Raw genomic sequence first — 18,941 nt, 5'->3', positions numbered from 1 at the left:
ACTTAATTCTACCGTCCTTGTATTTTATGGCAGAAGGGGTCCCAATTATAAAATCGGTTTGCATCTGTGCAGCAGCAGCTGCTAAGCTGCCCTCAGTGAAAAAGCAAGCAAGAGGTAAATTGAAACTGTAAAATATGTTCAGTGTTCATAAAGAGGGAACATGTCTCTACATTTCCTGCATTATTCTTACATGCGCAATGTTTCTTGGGAATTCGTTTGTATAATTCTCCCTATAAGTAACCGCACCCCTTCCTTGGTCACCCCTCTGTGCCCAGGTGACTGGAGGGCAGGCTGGTGGGAGCACGGGCATCGCCGGAGTTCCTGACCCTTCCCTCTGTCTGTGCTGCAGGTCTGATGACTTTGACCTCGCACATATTTATTAAATCAGTGGGATTTATGGTCTGCAGTACAGGAGAATTTTCCAACAGAGAGTATTTTTGGTATGTGCTTTCTGTGAGTACCCCAAAGTTTCCTAGCTTTAAGAGGTGGGAAAGGGCATGGGAATAAAGTTAGTACTCAGATACCTAAAAACTAGTGTCCCTTTGTGTCTTACTGTATTGCAGCACCCCAGCAAATCCTTATGTTGAGCACATGAGCAAAAAACTGGGGCAACTCCACCAATATCGATGAATGAGACTTATTTTCCCTGCGCACTGTCTTGGTGTAACCACAAATTTTCCTGCTCTCTGCTCCTAACCCTCTGTTGTGCTTCAGGACTTGTCGGCTGTATTCTGCTGCAGTTTGCGCTGAAGCTGCCATTGAGTTCGGCTTTTCAAGTGGATGGCAGATCCTGGCCTCACCAGACTGAAAAACCCCTGGGACTCTGTTCATCGTTCCATGAAAATAGACTGCGCTTTCCACTGTCTGCAGCCCAATAGCATCGCTGCTGGTTTTATGACTGCTGTTGGTCTCAGCGGCTATTTTCATTAGGCTAATGAAATAATACCTTTTCATTAGAACAGACTTGGAAAACCAGGAAGAGATGAAAAACTGGGATTGCTGATGGTGCATCTGGCATCCTGAAACTCCCCCTTGGTTAGCTGCACCAGGATCCAGCCCTTTGGTGAAAATGCGCATTTAAATAGTTAGAGGGTTGTTTCCCTGCTGCAGTTTCCAGGCATCAGCTGCTCATTTAACTTGGGAGCAGCATCCAAGGTGTGTGCACATTTTATTTCATTTCTTTAGTGCTGCTAAGGGAATAACCAGTTAGAAATTATGTCTGATGTAGATAATGGAGAGCATTGGAAAAATAACTCCTGTAGCCTCTCAGGGAAGGCTGGTCAGCCTGATCTCTTGGGTTTGCTGTCAGCTTGGCTGGAGGAGGCAGAGATAAGAACAGAGATGGCATTCAGTCCCGTGGGGAGCATGCTGTGTCCCTCAGCCACGGTGCATCTCCCCGTATTCACTGACAGCTTTTCCCTGGATGGTTCAGTGAGAGGGACCCAGCCACAAGAGCAAGGACAGGAGCATGGCTTGCCATCCCCTGGGGCCATCCTTTCAGGGGTGATATTCTGCCTCAGCCCCTCTAATTACAGAAGATGCTGCAGGGTCATCACTCAGCCAGGGACTGAGACATAGGCAGGAGCACCGCAAAGGCCACGGCTCTGCTCATGAGATAAAACAGGGCTCTTTCTTCTCTTTTAGTTTCATGCATAGCATTTTCCCTTTCACTGCTTCTAGAACTGTACTAATTATTAACAATCGAGCTGACGAGGCAAAACTTGGTTTCCTTCCACTGCATCTAGAGTAAGCCAAGAAGCTCAGTGTGGGAGTGTGCACTGCGTCCTGTCCAGCCCTACCTGGTCTCAGCGACACCCACCAAGTGCTAAAAAGCTAAGAAGTGTGTTGAGCTCTGGGTGATGGGGCTGAGAGGCAAGACGCAGAGATGGATCTCAAACCTGACGTGGCACCTTCTTGAAGCATGTTGGCCCAAGCCCTATTTCACCAAGTTCCCTTTGCCAGTAGGAAATTTTTGCTACTTTTTGGAGGGGTTTCTTTTTTTCCTCAGACATTCAGGAGACCTGTGCAGAGACTGAGGCCTTCAGCACAGGCTTAGGAAACTCAGGCACCCCAAGTGGAAAAGCTCAGGTTTTGCTGCAGCCAGGTGTACCTCTTGCAGCCCCCTAGTTGTTCCTCAGGTTCCAACCTTCCCTCAAACCTTCTGGTGGTCCTCAGACACCTCACTGCCTTCTTGGGGTATAAGCAATGTGTGCTCCCTTTCCACGACCATGCAACTGGTTGCAATGCAGGGGTAACCTTCCTGCACATGTTGATCTTTACTGCTGCCCTTGGAGAGCCTCTGGATTTATGTACCTTCTTTTTCTCCTTCACTCCTTGTTTCTCATCCCCTTTTTTTTTTTTTTTTTTTTTTTCCTTTGCCTGTAGACCAGGGCATCTCTGGCTGTGCATTGCCCTGCTTCCTAATAGCAAGAGCAGCTTTCTCTGTTCAATCCTTGTGTGCAAAAGCCAGCATTAGATAATCACTGGATTGAAGAGAGGCTGTAATTATTTTTGCTTTCAACTACAGGAGCAAGCAGTGTTTGCCAAACTGCTTGGTAACTGCTGGCAGATGCTCTTCGGAGGGTATCCCTGCCCTGCCTACATCCCTCCCTGCTGTCATACAGTCCATACATCTTTGTTTTAACCGTTAACTCGTTCCTCCTTCAAATAGCTGATCTGTGCTGGCCTGAAGCGTTGCATTTCTCTTCCACCTTTAATGACTGATGCTTGCAAACTGAAACAAAGCTCAACTTAAGTATTTTCCCTATCATTGCTCTGGGTAACTTCTGCTAGAGAACAGGAGCATACTGCCGGCAATGCGCGATGCTTGGGGAGTGCAGAGTGAGGGACCAGGCTGTGAACCCACTGCTGGGTTAATGGAGCAGCTCTGGTGATTAAGGGCTATAACAGAGGCTTTATTCTGGCATGAAAAATGCATTGGGAGCAGATCTACAGTGATTTTATCTTCCCCCTCTCTGAGCAGCACTGTCCAACTGGTTATCTGGGACATCCCGGTGCAAGGTCAGAGCCCTTGTCATGCAGCTGGCTGGTCCCTGCAGGTCTCCCCAGCTTTAGAAGGATCTGGTGGTGCTCTCAGTGGGTGGCACGGGGCATCCGTCTGCACATGGGTCTTGTGGCAAAGAGAGTGTGCAGCAAAATGAGCTGTTGCGGGGGTGTTTGGGAGCAGGACACGGGCTTGGATCAGGCAGGAGTGGGTGTCCTTGCTCCTCTGAGATTCATAAACATCTGCAGGGAGACATGGTAGGGCGAAAGCTTTGATGAGCTGATCATCTCAAAAAAGAGAAAAGCCCAGCCGTTTCCTAATGCTTCATGCCTTCTGTTCAATGCTGTTTCTAAATGAAGTAATTGCAGCTGAAAAATTGCAGCAGTTATCTGGAAAACTTGAAGTGCTTTGAGGGCTTTGAACTGTCTTTTCCCACCTGGAACATCTGTGAGAGGTCACCCCTTGCCCGTGGTCACTCCTGCATGGTTGCCTGCCACTGGAAAATGATATTTTGTCAGGAAAATCCCCAAAATATTGGGATCCTCTGGCTAAATCTGCATCGTTGTCCCCTGCAGACATTGATATACGCCGGTTATGCCATTGCCAGCAATTGTTTGAGAGGCCTGCCGTGGTGCTAGCACGTTCCTTTGCTGCTTTTTTTTTCCTTTAAAAGCCAGTGCATCTTGATAAGAGATTCCCCTGTCGCTCAGGGGAGCATGTGTTAGCACAGCCAAAACACAGAGAGGCTTTGAAGTGTAGAGTTACGCTCCTGAGGCTATGAGTTATGCAGCCGTGACTTGCCGCTGTTGCTCACCCTCCTTGTGTTGGGTCCACATTTGTTTGCTCCAGCTTCTTAATGCCAAGGGTGTCATTAAGTCTTTTCATATTAATAGGGAGTGAAAAATCCACAACTTAAATGTTGTATTATTCATCTCTGTATATTTACCTATATTTATCTGTTCAGATGTACTTTCAAAGACCCTAGATCTGTCTTGTGTATGTACCTTGTTTGCGTGGAGGAGTTGTTGGGTTTTTGAAACCGTGACCTCCTGGAAGAGAAGAGCAAAGCTGGGAGGCTGCAGGCTGGCTCACGCCTCTGCAGGGAGCAGCTGCTAAACTTACATGGGGGAAGTGTTTTTGCAGCATCCGGGTGGCAAGCACATTCTTAGGAAGGACACAGCGAGAGATGAAGTCAGCTCCTATTTTCCCACCAGGTCCTCCCACCCGTGGGTTCATCACCAGCAAAGCTGATGGAGAAGCGGGGAGCTGGCTGCTGTGCTGGGCGGCTCTTGGTGGAGCAGGGTGCCTGAGCTGTGGTTGCAGGCACTGCTGATGGATGGCAAACCCTTGCAGCTAATGACACATCTCCTCTGTCCTAATGAAGATGCTCTCCTCCTTCCTCCCCCAGCACACCGGAGAGGAAACAAGCTGTGTCGTTAGCTGCTTGTGCACCCCAGGCTGAGCAACGCCAGAACATCTCTTTATAAATGCACTAAAATTGTGTGGTTTGGTGCATGAGGGAAGGGCTTGGCAGCTCCCAGTGACCACAAGCACAGAGCCAGCAGCATTCCCAGGCTGCTGCCAGGGTTTGCTGTTGGACCCCAAATTTGGGGGGTGTTCCACCCTTGTAGCCAGTTTTTAAGGCTCTTTGCAAAACCAGCAAGGGTGGCACAGACTTGTTCGCCTGAGCGATTTTGCTTGTTGTAAGCTGAGAAAGTCCACGGCCCTCCCTGCTCTCAGCTGCTCAGCAAGGGAGGGTTTATACGCTTGCAGGCTGCTACCGTGCTTTCCTTGCGATGCAGTTTAAGTGGGCAGTTGGAGACACAGCATGCCATTCAACCTTTGCAAATCGCTCCGTAACATTTTCGGCCAGATTAAAATTAAAAACAACAACAACAAAAAAAAAAAACCCAAAAACCCCACAAACAAGCAAATGAAAAAACCCACCAACAAAGGGGAAGGGAAAAGTTAGTTTTCTGTGTATTACAAATTTAAAAGGAAAAATGAACCACCTGAAAAATGCTGGTAACTATGCTTGCTTTTGGAGGGGATAATTAATGAGTCTCCGAAAGGTCACACTTTGGCTTGTGGTTAACCTTCAGCAAGCCATTACACAGGCAAGGCATAGGCAGCGCTGGTATCAAATGAATCCATCTCCTCTTTTCTTCCAGGAGTGGGGCTGAGACCTGCTGAGGGATGAATGGACTGCCCAGCGCAGGGAACTCCTCCGGCAAGCTGTAAAGATCAGATGGTGCTTGGCTTTGTCAGCAAAAGACATACAAGGGGAAGGTGTTGGAACGGCAGACGTGAAAACTTGCTGTGCTGAATGCAGCCAATAAAATGAGTTTTGGTCTGCAAAACATTTGCTGCCATTGAGATTTCTGTCTGCTGATGGGGAAGATGGGGTCTGCCCCTACTGAAAAGGCAGCGACAAGAAGGGCGAAGCTTTGCTGACCATTGGGGAGCCTGGCCAGTGCCTGGATGTGCTTCACTGGTGGGGAAAACGCTCTCAAAACTTGTGGGCCGGGAGGGTTTGGGGCAGTGGAGAGACCGTGGGGCTGCTCTGGGCTCTGCCTCACAGCAGGGCTGGCCAGCTGCCCTGGCACTGAGATGCCGGGGATGTGGGGGACACCAGCCCTGTGCTTCGGCATCGTCTCGGGAGTATCGGAGAAGGAAAACAAGTTGCTGAAAAATGTAGCAGCGCTGATTTTTTCATCTCAAGAAAAATAATCTTTCTGTTTTGCTAGAGATCTCTGGGCTGTGTTTATCCACACTGCTTGGAAAGTCTTTTCTACCCCTTGATTTCTCACCCAGCTTAAAACGTTTTATATTTGTGTGTGTGTGTGTGCTCGCATCTGTTTTCACTGTATCTGTGTGTTGTCTTGAAGCAATGGGCTCAGAGCAAGCCCCCCCATGCATCTGTAAGTAATAATGAGGCGCTTGATTTCAAACCACATTTGTAATCTGGAAGCCCTTCAATTATCTCAGCTTTTTAAGTGACAAAGGAGAAAAAGCCGAAAGGACGGAGCCCGCAATGGCTGAGAAGTGCGACTGTATCGCCAGCATGTATGGGTACGACCTGGGCTGTCGCTTCATTAATTTTCGCCCCCTGGGCTTTGGGGCCAACGGGCTGGTGCTGTCCGCCCTTGACAGCAAGAGCTGCCGCAAAGTGGCAGTGAAGAAGATCACCATCGGTGATGCGCGGAGCATGAAGCACGCTTTCCGGGAGATCAAAATCATCCGCCGCCTGGACCATGATAACATCGTGAAGGTGTACGAGGTGTTGGGGCCAAAGGGCACCAACCTGCGTGGGGATTTTTTCAAGTTTAACATGGTGTACATCGTCCAGGAGTACATGGAGACTGACCTGGCGCGGCTGCTGGAGCAGGGGAAGCTTGCAGAGGAGCATGCCAAGCTCTTCATGTACCAGCTGCTGCGGGGGCTGAAGTACATCCACTCGGCCAACGTCCTTCACCGCGACCTCAAGCCGGCCAATATTTTCATCAGCACGGAGGACCTGGTGCTGAAGATTGGCGACTTCGGACTGGCCAGAATCGTGGATCAGCATTACTCGCACAAGGTAGGCAGTGCCAAATTGCCGAGGCCAGTGCTGTCTCAGCAAATACACATGTCTTGTATTCCATCCCAGCAATGGACTGTCGTGAGGCATGTGTTTGCTTGCTGCTTTACTTAAATGACTAAAAACTGTGTTTCTTGCTTTGCTGCTTTTATAAAACACAAGCTGCTGTTCATCCCCACAGTGGAAGCACACGAAAGAGGTATCTGGCTCATCCACAGCCACTCTGCTTGTCTTTGTCCTCGCTTCTATGCCCACCTGCTTCTTAAAAACCCAACTCTGTCTGAATTACACTTATTTAATCGTAGGGAAAGGGGGATGGGTCTTTAAGATACTTTCATATTGAGGTCAAGATCCAAATAACATGTAAAATTATTTTGCTTTTTGGTACTTACCTACTGTATTATAATGCAATAATAATTGTGGGTGGCCGGGTGCAGCCCAGGGCAGCCTGGTGTGTCCTACTGCTGCCCTGCTTGGGGCAGGGCGTACCCAGAGCCCTCCGGGCCCTCCAGCCTGGGCATCCCCTGTGATCCCATCTGTTGGTCCATGCACACCTTCTTGCAGACTTCTGGCTGGGATGGAGGAGGAGGGAAAGGAGGAATGAAAGAAAATGCAGGAAAACAAATATCTGTCCTTGAGTAAGGAAAATCCATCCCCTCCTTGTGGAGTCTTTGGGACAGGCTCAGTTTTCATCTCCTGGTGGTGTCATCAGCTCCTGTCTGTCCACCTAAGGAGGGCTGAAACTGCCCCGAAGTGGCACTTTCTAACAAGGAATTAGTGAACCACAGGCCATAGGCTCCTACACAAAGGGTCGCGTTCCCCAGCAGCTGCCAAACCCTGCAAAATATTTTATGGTACTGAAAACAGTTTTATACTTAGGCAAAAATGCAGTTGTTAAAGGAACTGTGTTTTTCCTCTTTAAGAACTGTAATTCAGCGTGGCAGTCTCTTGCAGTGAAACCTAACTGGTGGGGTAGCCCCGGGTGTGGTGTTCTCTCTTGGGACAAGGGGCTGGGGAGGGACCAAACATCCCACGGCCACCACGGCCATGCTGCCCCCAGGCTCTCCCTTGCCCTCCAGAAAGGGAGGTTGGAGCTGGGAGAAGCATGTGGTGGCTTTGCGCGCGGAGCAGCTCCAAGTGGGAGCAGTGGCTGTGTTGACAGCCAGCAGGCAGTGTGGGAGGGAGGGAGGCAAGGAAAATGGGTGAAAGTCTCTGTCACATGCAGTCCTGATGCTAATGGATTCTGAAGGGAGTTGCAGGTGTTTAATGCAGGTTGCCATCCAGGCTGGAGCTTTTGAGCAGCGGAGGAGCACAGTGGAGGCTTCATCAGCTCACAGATCCATGAGGTCCTGGATGAAAGCGAAGTATCACATGGTCTGTGCCAGTGGATGTGATGATGTCTGCAGCCAGTTTCTGGTTAAAGTTAACTATTTGATATTGTAAGATAAGATAAATTCTGTTTTCTTGAGCTGGCTGTTTTTGTGGATGAGTTCAGTTTCCCCCATGGACCCACTGTTGCACCTGTGCTGAGGTTTAAATGGGCTTTGCATTTACTCGTGGGTTTCTGCCCAGCACAGATCTGGGCACCGTTGCTTTGTGCAGGGAGGCAGGGAGGATGATGAAAAAGTGATCTCATGATCCTGAAGCTGAGCCCTGATCTATTCTGAGCCTGGGGTCTGGGGAGAAACAGCCTGGGGAAAAGGAAGAAGGTTGCAAGGGACATCGGGGTGTGTGTGTGGGGTCCTTGTCACTGCTGCCTGCCCATCCTGTGCTTCCTTTCTCACCGGTTGTTTATTACCTAGCTCAGGAAGAGGCTCCTGGCTTTTTAAGCATGTGGGTTTTGGTTGGTTTTGTTTTTTAAAGTCAAGTACATTCAGACACTTTTCCCAAGGGAGGGTAACTCCTGGAGAAAACACCTGCAAAGCCGTGCTATGTGAACTCAGAATGTCACTGATTTAAGGAGCATCATCTTGTCAGAGACTGCAGGATCACGGTAGGAGTTGTCTGTCCATGTCTGCTGCGTAATTACTGTTATTTCTAAGCAATTCTTCATCCCTAATACCAGCCAGAGCAGTGGGAAAGAGCTGACAAAGGCTGTAGCTTCATGGTGGGACGTAACTTTGTGAGATGCTGTTGCTTGAGCATCGTGATTCCTCCCAGGGGTGGGAGGCTGGAGCACCAGTGCAAAAAAACCAGCAGATCCCCACTGTGCAGAGACCTGGGTACCGCTCCTGAGCAGAGCTGAAAATGGCAGCTGTGGTGAGCATCCAGCACCACAAATAATGTCAGTTATTTGTAAATTCTGGTGATGGGAAAGACTGTGTTTGCTGAAGCTGGGTGATGGGCACTGCAAAGACAGAGGTGCAGCAGGAGGGCTTGTATGGGGCTTGGGTTAGTCCTGCCTTTGGTTGCCAGGTCTTCTCAGATGACTCAGAAAAATCAATTCCTTTTGTATTTCTCTTTCAGCCTCCGCTTTCTTCAAGGGCTCATACAGATTTATAAGCTCCTTGCCCCGTGCTCTGAAGCTGCAGAGCCTCTACACTGCTGCTGACCAGCATTGGGCAGTGCAGGGATCCTTACACCCTGAATTTTGGTGTAGAGCTGCTCAAAAGCAGATGAAATCCTGCTCCCTGGGTAATTAATTGCTGAAATCGCCCAGACATCCAAATCTCTGAAGGCACTGCAGAGCTACATCTCTAGCATAATGTTTTGTTACAAGCCTTTGCAGTGAGGAAGGGTTGTCTTACATGCTTAGATTTTTTTGCCCTTGAGACGTTTTGTGCTTAGTCTGATGGCTGGGTTCTGCTAACACAAAAAATTGAGGTTGTGTGTTGTTATTCATCTAAAAGGTCACAGCTTTTCTGACCTGATGTTTCTCAAATCCCAAACCATCCTCCTGAGTGTTAAAATGGCAAATAATAACTGCGGTAGATGGTGAGCAGGGTTTTAAACACAGTTTAGAAATACATGTGCCACCTAAATAATAGTCCGTCCTTGGCAATGTGTCTTGTTGACATGGCCTGCAACAGACAACCATTTAATTAGGATAATTTGATGGGAAAAGGAGAGGTCTCCAATTCTGGGAGATGCCCTGGGACCACAACAGAGTGTTGGCCTTCACCAGCTTTGAAGCAGAGCAGCTTCTCCTGAGTTTCTCCCACCATTTGGCCGGTGTTTGCTGCTCGGATCCATTTCTCCTTGTGGTAAGCACAGCATGGGGGCATCCGTTCGTTTGAAACTTCCCTGTAACAAACGAGATGAATTTCAGGCTGCCGAGGTCATATCCAGATCTGGGTCCACACCTTCACAGGCTACTTAGACCTGATGGCTTAACTTTTAGCCCTGTATTAGATAAACACTATTCTAAGCTCCCTGGGTGCTCACGTACTTGCAAACATATCTTTAGGGCACAGAATGTCAAGTCTAGCGTCTCCTTTGGGAGATGATCCTGTACGTCCCCCTCACTCTGTCACCCTGTCTCTTCCTCGATGCTCTCACCGTCCAGCCATGCAGGCTTCTTTCTTTTCCTTCTTACTACTCTTTATCCCCAGGAGTTTGCTAATCCTGCTGTCTATCCCTTTAGAACATCTCCACATTAATCCCTTTTTCCTGGGTTGCTGCTGTTTGTGGTCTGAACACTTTGCCGTGTGGCTTGGTACCCAAATGGTGAGTGCAACAGTGTTGGAGATGAAGATAAGGGCAGCTCTGACCTTCATGAGGTCCTTATCCTTATAACATAATAAACGGTCAAAGCCAAGTGTTTCCCTTCTCCTAAACCACCTCCTTACTGAGTGCAAGCATCTCGCCTTTGCCATCAGAGCACTTTGCAGTGCCCCCTCCATCTGCAGCCTCATGGTCCTGCCTGCCCCACACCTTGCTGCCTTCCCGCCATGGTCCAACGCCTGCCTGCAATTCTTCAGAGGCTGCCTACGTGTGTTTAGCTGCCCATCTATCCATCCGTTGCCACTCTTATGCCCCGATAAATATCTTTGGCTGCAGATGAGAGTACCCTATGTGATCTGCCCCAAGTTTGGAGGAGAGAGGGATGTAAAAGTGAAATGTTGCCCTCCCTTGACCATCCTCAGCTTGTGATGGGCCCGAGGGATGGGAGAGCAGGGAGACAGCAAAGTCAAGCATTACAAATTAGAATAAACGCCAATGAATGTCTAGATTTAAAAACAGTAAGTGTTTTGGAGGGCAGACTGAGCCCTGGCTACACCTACCATGTGGTGTGTTGCCTGGTGCTGGTCAGAGAGGAGCCATTGCATTGGGTGGTCCTGTCTGGAGAAGACAACAGAAATACCTGCCGTATGGGGACTTGGAGGCTTGCTGAATCTCTTTACTTGGGTGATGAGACAGCAAAGTGGGACACTCCTTAGCCTGCCCATGTTGTACAAGATAGTCAGATTATCTCTACTGGTGGCTCTGCCTGGTGCCCCAAAACACTTGGGTGCATCTGCATGGGCATGCCAGGGGACCTTCTCTCTCTTCGTCTGTTGGAAACATTAATTTCAGAATAAATTGGCAGAAGTTCCATGCTAAGGAGGGTGCAGCAGCCCCTTTAGGGAGAGATTTTGTGGTAAATAGTTTCCAGAACATCTTCAAACCTTTGAAGTCCTCCCTTTGTTTTATCCTTGCTGACCAGTGCAAACATAACAGCCTCCACTTCATCCAGTAAAATAGTAAAATTCCCAGGTCTGTCATCATGAGGAGGTCTTCAAAGAAGGTGAGGGTGTAGGATGTTGCTCTGTACTTCCCCCCTGGAAGGGACCACCTTCCATGTTCAGCCCTTGGGCAGCTGCCTGTGGCCCCATGCAGCCAGCGCTGAGCCTCCCCACTGTGACCCTGACCGGGTTATTCTCCTTCTCTGTCCTCTGATGAAGCATGTAATCGTCTGTGGTCCTGGAACAAATGCACTCTGTCATCCCAAAACTATGAGAACACACGTCACGTTGCTGGAGCCATGCACAACGGCGGTTTCATTATTTTATTATGGAGCAATGTTCCTGCAAACCTGCATCTTTCTCAGCCCCTCCTAGAACTGCTCTACCTGCCTTTAAAAAAATAAGGTTAAAAACCGTGCTGTGAAGAGGCAGCAGCCTGCTGCTGTGACAGGATTATTCCAAAAGCTTGGGATTGTTGCTGTTTTGGAATCTCCCCCTTGGCACTGCAGCTGTCTGCACCAGGACCTGACCTAGATTCTACAGGTGCAGCACCAAAAATCCTGTTCATGGCTGTAGACAGAGGTGTGGATACATGGGCTGTGGCTTGGTCCTGCTGAATTTCCAGTTTGTGGCCACCTAGTCTGCACCTCTGTGGCTTTTTGTGTGCGGGAAAATTAGTTTTGGTGTGAAATACCCTTGGGAAAAGCTTTGGGCTGCAGCATTTGGGGCTGTTTGGTTTGCAGTGGGTGGGATCCTGAATTTTAGTGTCTACCTCGAGCAGACCTGCCCTTGGTTCATCCACCTCCAAGAAGGTGCTCTAGGCTTGGGCACTGGTTGTTTTGGAGCACTGGCAGGTCTTGCTGTGCTCCCCACGCGCTGCCTTGCCATGCCAGCTTCCCTCTGCTGCTTGGGATGCAGGTGGTCCAGTGTGACACCAGAATGCAGCAGCACCCACCCAGAATTATGTCTCCTGCTGCTGCTACAAGCAACACACACAATCCATGTTGTGTAAAGACTAGAAAAAGCATTCATTTTTCTTTGCTTTTCAGTTTCCTTGCTGTGCTGTTTGGTACAACCTGACGCTTACCCTACCTATAGTGAATTCATCACCTTTATAGATTGCCTGAGCTGTTCCTGCACATGCCACAGGAGCAGAGGGGGAGCAGGAAAATGATACTTGAAAATAGCAAAAAAAATGCGTGGGAGGGCTTGAGAGCAAGCCCGGGACTTGAAACTACTTCTGTTTTTAAATTAACTCTGTTATATTGGTTTTTAAAGAGATCCTGGTGGTTCTTCAGAAAGGGCTGTGCTGAATCTACAGGATATTGTCATGAAGATTTATGTTCCATCTTAATTAGAACTAATTAATATGCTTCTGCTCTTGGTCTTTCTGTCTGGTTGAATCTACATAAATGGTGAAATTCTTGTGCTAAAGCCCATGCCTTGCATAGGGAATGGCTGGAAGGGCTCAGGCTCTCCATTCTGGTGTGGCTGCTGCCCTCATGTAAGTCTTGGAACCGTAAGCCCGTACCTAACCCAGGTTTAGGTGGATCCTTCCCCAAGCATCCTGCAGCTGTGCTGGCAACTGCATAATTCCGGCTCCCAAAGCTCTGGTGGTATTTCTCCATAGGACTTGATAGTCCACAGGACTGTAATTACTCCCTGCAGGTGGTAGGACAGGAACTTACTTTACATATTTCATAAAAATAAAGGTCTAGTCCATGTTTTTAGCCACTGTGGAGGAAGAGCAGGCATAGGCACTGGGGCTGTCTAAGCAGATCATGACTGGGGTGCTATGCTGCCCAAGCCACTCCAACCAGAGGAACTTAGGCCAGGTTGGAAAAGTCTTGATTTTCAAACCTCTCAACACTTCCCAGTATTTCCCCACTGAGAAAGAGAAGGTATAACCCAGAGCCCAGCAGCAGAATGCCATGGGAAGAAGGGGGGGGGGGGGGGGGGGCGCGGTCCGGCTGTACGGTCCACGAGTCAGTGGGATGGGGAGCAGCTGTAGGTTGCTCCCCTCCATGGGTCCTTCCTGCACTTGGCGGTGGGTGACCCAATGGTCTGAGTTATTCAGCTGATGAAGGCAGGGAGACAACAGTCAAGTACATGGTGATGAGTAACAGACGAGGGAAGCACAATGAGAAGCGCTGCCAATTAATTACTACCTGTAACCTTGCATGGCAGGGGAGGGGTTGAAGATGTGTCCAAAATATCCAGGGAGGTTTTTTGCAAGGAATTTACTCTGATGCGTGAGAGACGCCTGTCGAAGAAAAGGTTTGGCTTGTCGCAACATACAGATATTTGCAGTATGTTGCTCATACATTTTGCATGGTGTGCATACCCCCGAGAACTCAAATCCATCTTGCTGTCAGAGGGGAGAAATATATGAACCAAGGGTTAAATCTGTAAGGAGAGTGGTATTCCTTTGCTGGGAAAGGGAAGGAATTGCTCTAGCTGTGAATTGCCCTGGATCACTATCCCCAAATTTTATTTCCTTAGGATTTTCCAGTAAATTCCAGCATCTCCATCGCTGGGAATAATTGCAGTAGCTGAAAAGTGGCAGTCTGATCGGGTAACGCCTGGGGCTTTTGTGCTGCTTCTGATTCGGTAGCATTAGCAAAAAAATAACAGCATTGAATGAAACTTCTCAGCTAATCAGTCTCCATTACAACTTATATTAAGAAGACCAAAATTAAAATATTCTCTTAAAAGCAACCTCTTTACGATTAAAAGCTTGACGGCTTGCGCATTTGGAAATTGAAAAAAAAAACCACCCTGCATTGGGGGAAGAAGAGCATTATAAACCTTGTAGTGTTTGTGGTAGTACACTGTGCTCATGTTTAGGCTGAGAGATGTATCCTATAAGATCGTAGGAAATGTTATATAGCATAACTGCATCTGCACTTATATTGCAACTGAAAACAGATTATGAAACTACATCAGTTAGGATGGAATTTTTAACAGAGTTTTTACATGAACTGTATTCTCGCTGTCGTTGCATTTTGATATTCTCTAAATGCTTCATGGCATTTAAATGCAATTCAACTTTATAATTTCATTTTATTTAACTGTTCTACTTCCTTTCAATCTTCTTCTGTTAATGCATTATATTTAATATAGAAAATGCCACTTATGAATATTCCAGCATTATCCTGATGAAATAACCATTCATGTCCAGCCCCGACGTGGCACCCATGCATCCGGAGCTTGGCCGGCAGGTGAAGTGGGGAGCACTGGGACATCCCTTGTGATGCCAACGTTATTTGCAGGATTGAACACATCACCTTGATTTCGGCGGGAGCTGCTGAGTGCGGAAGGGCTGCGGTCCAAAGAGACGATTGCACTCTGGCTTTGTCCCACGAGGTGCTGCTGAGGGCATCTCCTTTAAAACCAAGTCAAGCATCCCAACTGACCATCCTCACTGTAAGCAACGTAGGTTGGAGGACGAGGACCTGCCCCACACCGCCTGGCTGCTGGAGGCAACGCCAGGGCACCAGCAGCTGGGTGGTGAGGGAGGGAGGCGATTTATTAGGCAAGACTCGGGCTCGGTGCAGAAAGGGCAGGGTTTACTAGCTCTGCATCAGCTAGCTAATCCCCAAACGGGCATTCCTGCTTATCCCACGGCATCTTATTTTCAAGATTCTTGGCTGGGAACTATTGTGGGGCTGTGTTACCCACTCGGCAATGCTTTGAGACATCTGCTGCTCCAGGAGGCTTTCCTTCCACATGGTAGTGATATCCCTCCCTAAATCTGTTTTTCTGCCCGTTCTTTCATTTTCCTCTTTATTACCATATCTCACATCTCACCCCCATGAGACGCTGCATGGGCTCATCTGCAATCCCCAGCACACGCCCCAGACCAAAGTGGGGTTCAGTGCAGCAGCATCCCAAGGATGCAGGTGGGGTGAACTCGCCTGGCTTCTGTGAGAGGCCGGATCCTGCTGAGCAAATCCTCTGGGTGCTGCCCGCTCAGGAGCCCTGCGTGCTCCCCGTAGCACCTCTGCTCCCGTCTTACATCCCCCTGCAGCGCTCGCTGCGGGTTTGTGCACAGCCATGTGGGCTCCCCTGGGAGCTCCTGCCACTTAAAAATTAATTTTCAGCATCAGTGCTGGGAGTTGGATCCATGGGAACTCAGCAGTGCGTAGCTTGCTGTTACCAGCAGTTTAGGTAGCTACGGAGGGACTATGGATGCAGGATTAACTAGAGATGGAATCAGCAGAAGATGCAAACCGGTAACTTTTGGAAATCTAAGCACTGCGCTTGGGGTACCGAGCTGGGAAAAGTTTCCTTCAAGCACTACTGTGTTATAGCTGTGACCCAGCAAAATAATTAAACAACGTGTCTCAGATGGTGGAACTGGGGTTTATATTATAGGTGTAAATGTTCTAACAGTGACCTGAAGTAACTTTTGCAGGTACAATCTGCAAATCTGTGCTATTAAAGCCACCTGTCCTTGTGCAGAAGGTGTTTCACTACCGCGGTGACAAAGGGCAAATAAGTTTTTTGGGAGCAGCAAGTGCTTTGCCTCCTGGAGCACTGAAGCATCTCTGTTTCCAATGGTGTGTGTCTTGTGTCTTTGCTTCCTGCAAGATAATACAACCACAGTCTGCCATCAGTGCAGCACGAGCATGGTGGGCAGGTTTCTCTGCAGGGATCTGATGGTGGGACCACAGCGGGCAGCGAGGGCTGAGCAGGGAGGAGTGGAGTTCTGCAAGGCTGCTGACCTCTCTCTCTCTGCTCTTTCAGGGTTACCTTTCTGAAGGCTTAGTAACGAAATGGTATCGCTCCCCCCGCCTCCTTCTCTCGCCAAACAACTACACCAAAGCCATCGACATGTGGGCGGCTGGCTGCATCCTGGCCGAGATGCTGACCGGAAGGATGCTCTTTGCTGGTAGGTTTCTGTTTCCCATTGATTCATTTGTTTCTTTCCTCCCTCCTTCCTTGCTACCTGATTCTAAGGCTTTCTAGCGTGGCAGAGGGAATTCCCCTCTCCTTGCCAGCCACAGCTATACTTGCAGCATCGCTGCAGGGATCCTATGGTTGGTTATTAGACATGAGAGCTGTCTGCAGAGCAGACTTCACTTGGACAGCCCCTCCTATTAGAGGGTCCCTTGGTTGGTGCAAACTCCTCTGGTACAGGCAGGCCTTTAGGGATGGAAGAAGAGTTGCCATCTTGATTTTCACTCAGCTGTCTTATGCTTGTCTGGGAAGGACGTGTGGTGGATTGGGTGCGATGGCACCCAGTGGGAAGCCACCGGCTGGTGGGGTGTCTGAGGCTGGCCAGGGTCGACGGTGCCTTTGTGCTGAGCCTCAGTAGGCAGGGATGGTCTCCTGCCGAAAGCAAAACGCCAAAGAAAGAACAATTCTGATGAAATAACAACATTTTTTTTCTGTTTCTGAGTTTCCAACAGAAAATAAGAGCTTTTTGTTGTGAGGGAGGATTCTAAAAATATATAATAGGGTGGAGTATACGGACAGGAGATAACGTGGCCCTGTCCCAGGAGATTTGTACTCTATGGTGTGGATCATGTGAATCATGATTGGTGTCTTCAAGGTATTTTTTTTTTTTGTGAGGGAAGACATTTGAATGCCACTACCTATTTTCAGCCATTTCCAGGATTGTTCTATGAAGTGGGTATTGGAGTTGTAAAGGCGCAGTGCAAGGAGGCAAGGAGTGCATAATTACCAGTGCAGCATTTGAAGCTCCACTCTGATGTTCTTGAAAAGCAAATTTTTATTTAATACAATTCCAAAAGCACTACTGTCAGGAGCAAAGCTGGGCTTCCCAGGCTGGGGTGCAGAACCATTCATTCAGGAATGAAGCAGCGGCACTCTGCCTGTTGAACAAGCTGCTGCCCTGCCCAAGGTCTGCAGCAATGCTCCTCCTTGGTTGTCTCTTCATCTCCCATCAGTGTTTTGAATGACAAGGTTTAACGCATTTTGTGAGCAGCTGTTCGCAGAGTTGTGTAAATAAATAATTAGACCCATTAATAATAGAGAAGGACATTTTCTTCACAAACATTTCAGTGCATCATGGAGTTCTGCAGCCGGTGCTTGATTGCAGCTGCTCTGTTGCTCCCTCCCTACTCCCACTTACAACTTCCATATTTCTTTTGTGAAAGCTGAAAATTAAACAGTCAGTATAATTTTGAAAAGATCGTTGTAATTGCCTCACTTTCCTTCCTTCCTCTTGTCCTCGGTTTCCTCTCCCCAAAATTTTCAAGTCCAGGGATGTCGGCTCTGGAAATTGTACATCAGACCTGGCTGCTCCTGCTACCTCGGGATATATTCCAGGAGCAGGGACATCTCCACATGACACTTGTTCCCTGCAGGTGCAGGGTATTTTCTGGTCTCACTGGGAGATGCTGCACGTGAGTGAGCTCCTGAGGCAGCTCTGCCAGACGCCTCCCCTTGCTAAGCTGTGGTTTGTGCTGTGGAAGAGTCTCCAAGCTTTTTGGGTGGAAGCAAACTGGATGATGCCTGTCCAGGGCACTGGACCCAAACTAGCTGCAGGTAAACCAGCACAGCAGAAGCAAACCCCAGCGCAGATGGCAGTCCTGGTCCTGCAGGAGTTGCACAAGACCAGAGCAGTGCACTGCCTTGTATTAAACTGGGTGTAGCTGGAGCCCCAGGCAAATCCTCCTGGACTCTTAAGTCAATTTCTGTTCTCCTGTACTTGTTCCTCATGTCAAACAGCAAAACAAGACTTGACTTGTCCAGGTCTTTTTCAGGCAATTGCTACCATAGCACCCAAGCACTCATCTTTGTGCTGGCTTTTCAAACTTGCTTAACCACGTCTCAGCCCCAGTTTGGGTTTGTCACTGTTTGTGGACCCCAGGGTAGAAGTTACATTGGCTGACACCAGCTGTCTGTCACCTATGCATCCGAGCTGGTCCTTAAAGCTCCATTCATGGTCAAGGCAGAGGCAAAGGCAGCTCCAGGATGTGTTCATCCGGCCTCTGTTAGCTGTCTGTCTTACATGAGATTGACTGTGCCTTGGAAATAGTTATTTTTCCAATTCTGCTCATCTGGAGAACACACTGAAATGCCCATGCTGGTGTTAGACCTGGCTACAAGTGAGGTCAATCCCGTCCTTGCTGCCCAGGCAGGGTGCCCCAGAGCAGCCATATGGGAACCTACTTTGCAGGTTGCTTCCTAAGAGTCTGCAGCAGGTTAAAAGATCAGGAGATGGGACTTGGCAGGTCACAGACTGGGCTTAGCCAGACGTGTGCTGTGAGCATCCCTGCTTCTCTGTTTTCCAGCCCTGTGCAACCACTTAATACGTCCCCAGATGATGGCAGGATACTTAAAGGATGGGGATCAAAACCGAGGCTCAAAATAGATACTCCTTCCAGGTTGCTTTAAAAATACTCTGTACAGTTGTTATGCGAAGGTCCTGGTCCTGTGCCCTGTTTTCCTGTTCTCCCCTCGTAGCAGTAAATAAAGAAGGGCCAGGGTGGGAGCCTTGGCAGTGGGGCAGTGTGCCTGTGCTGTCCCCGTGCCACGTACCATCTTTCATCTTCTGGTGTCCAGAGAGGAGGAGAATAAAATCCAACCCCTCAGAAGAGCTAAAACTGGCAAACATTTCCATGACAGCATGCATTCATCTTTTGCTTTTGCTCTTCTCCTCTTCTCTTGGAAAGAGTTTGCCCCTGGCCATCTGCAGCCCCTGTCACTGCAGGACGAGGCT

At 48.7% G+C, this 18,941-nt stretch overlaps 1 protein-coding gene across 4 annotated transcripts in view; it reads left to right on the top strand.

Annotated features, from left to right (window-relative positions):
* The window catches only part of MAPK4 (mitogen-activated protein kinase 4), a 46,545-nt gene that overhangs the window by 16,048 nt on the left and 11,556 nt on the right, over window positions 1-18,941 (top strand). For 3 of the 4 annotated variants that reach the window (XM_055699511.1, XM_027803603.2, XM_027803600.2), the window contains exons 2-3: window positions 5,176-6,584; window positions 15,998-16,142. In XM_055699511.1, the coding sequence (XP_055555486.1) occupies window positions 6,039-6,584; window positions 15,998-16,142 (691 nt within the window). In that variant the 5' untranslated portion in view covers window positions 5,176-6,038. The remainder of the gene's footprint in view (window positions 1-5,175; window positions 6,585-15,997; window positions 16,143-18,941) is intronic. The other variant, XM_005437964.4, reaches the window with a different exon arrangement.

Source organism: Falco cherrug, chromosome Z (assembly GCF_023634085.1).
Source record: "Falco cherrug isolate bFalChe1 chromosome Z, bFalChe1.pri, whole genome shotgun sequence".
NCBI classification, from domain to species: Eukaryota; Metazoa; Chordata; class Aves; order Falconiformes; family Falconidae; genus Falco; species Falco cherrug.
This window is presented reverse-complemented; position numbering and strand designations above follow the sequence as displayed.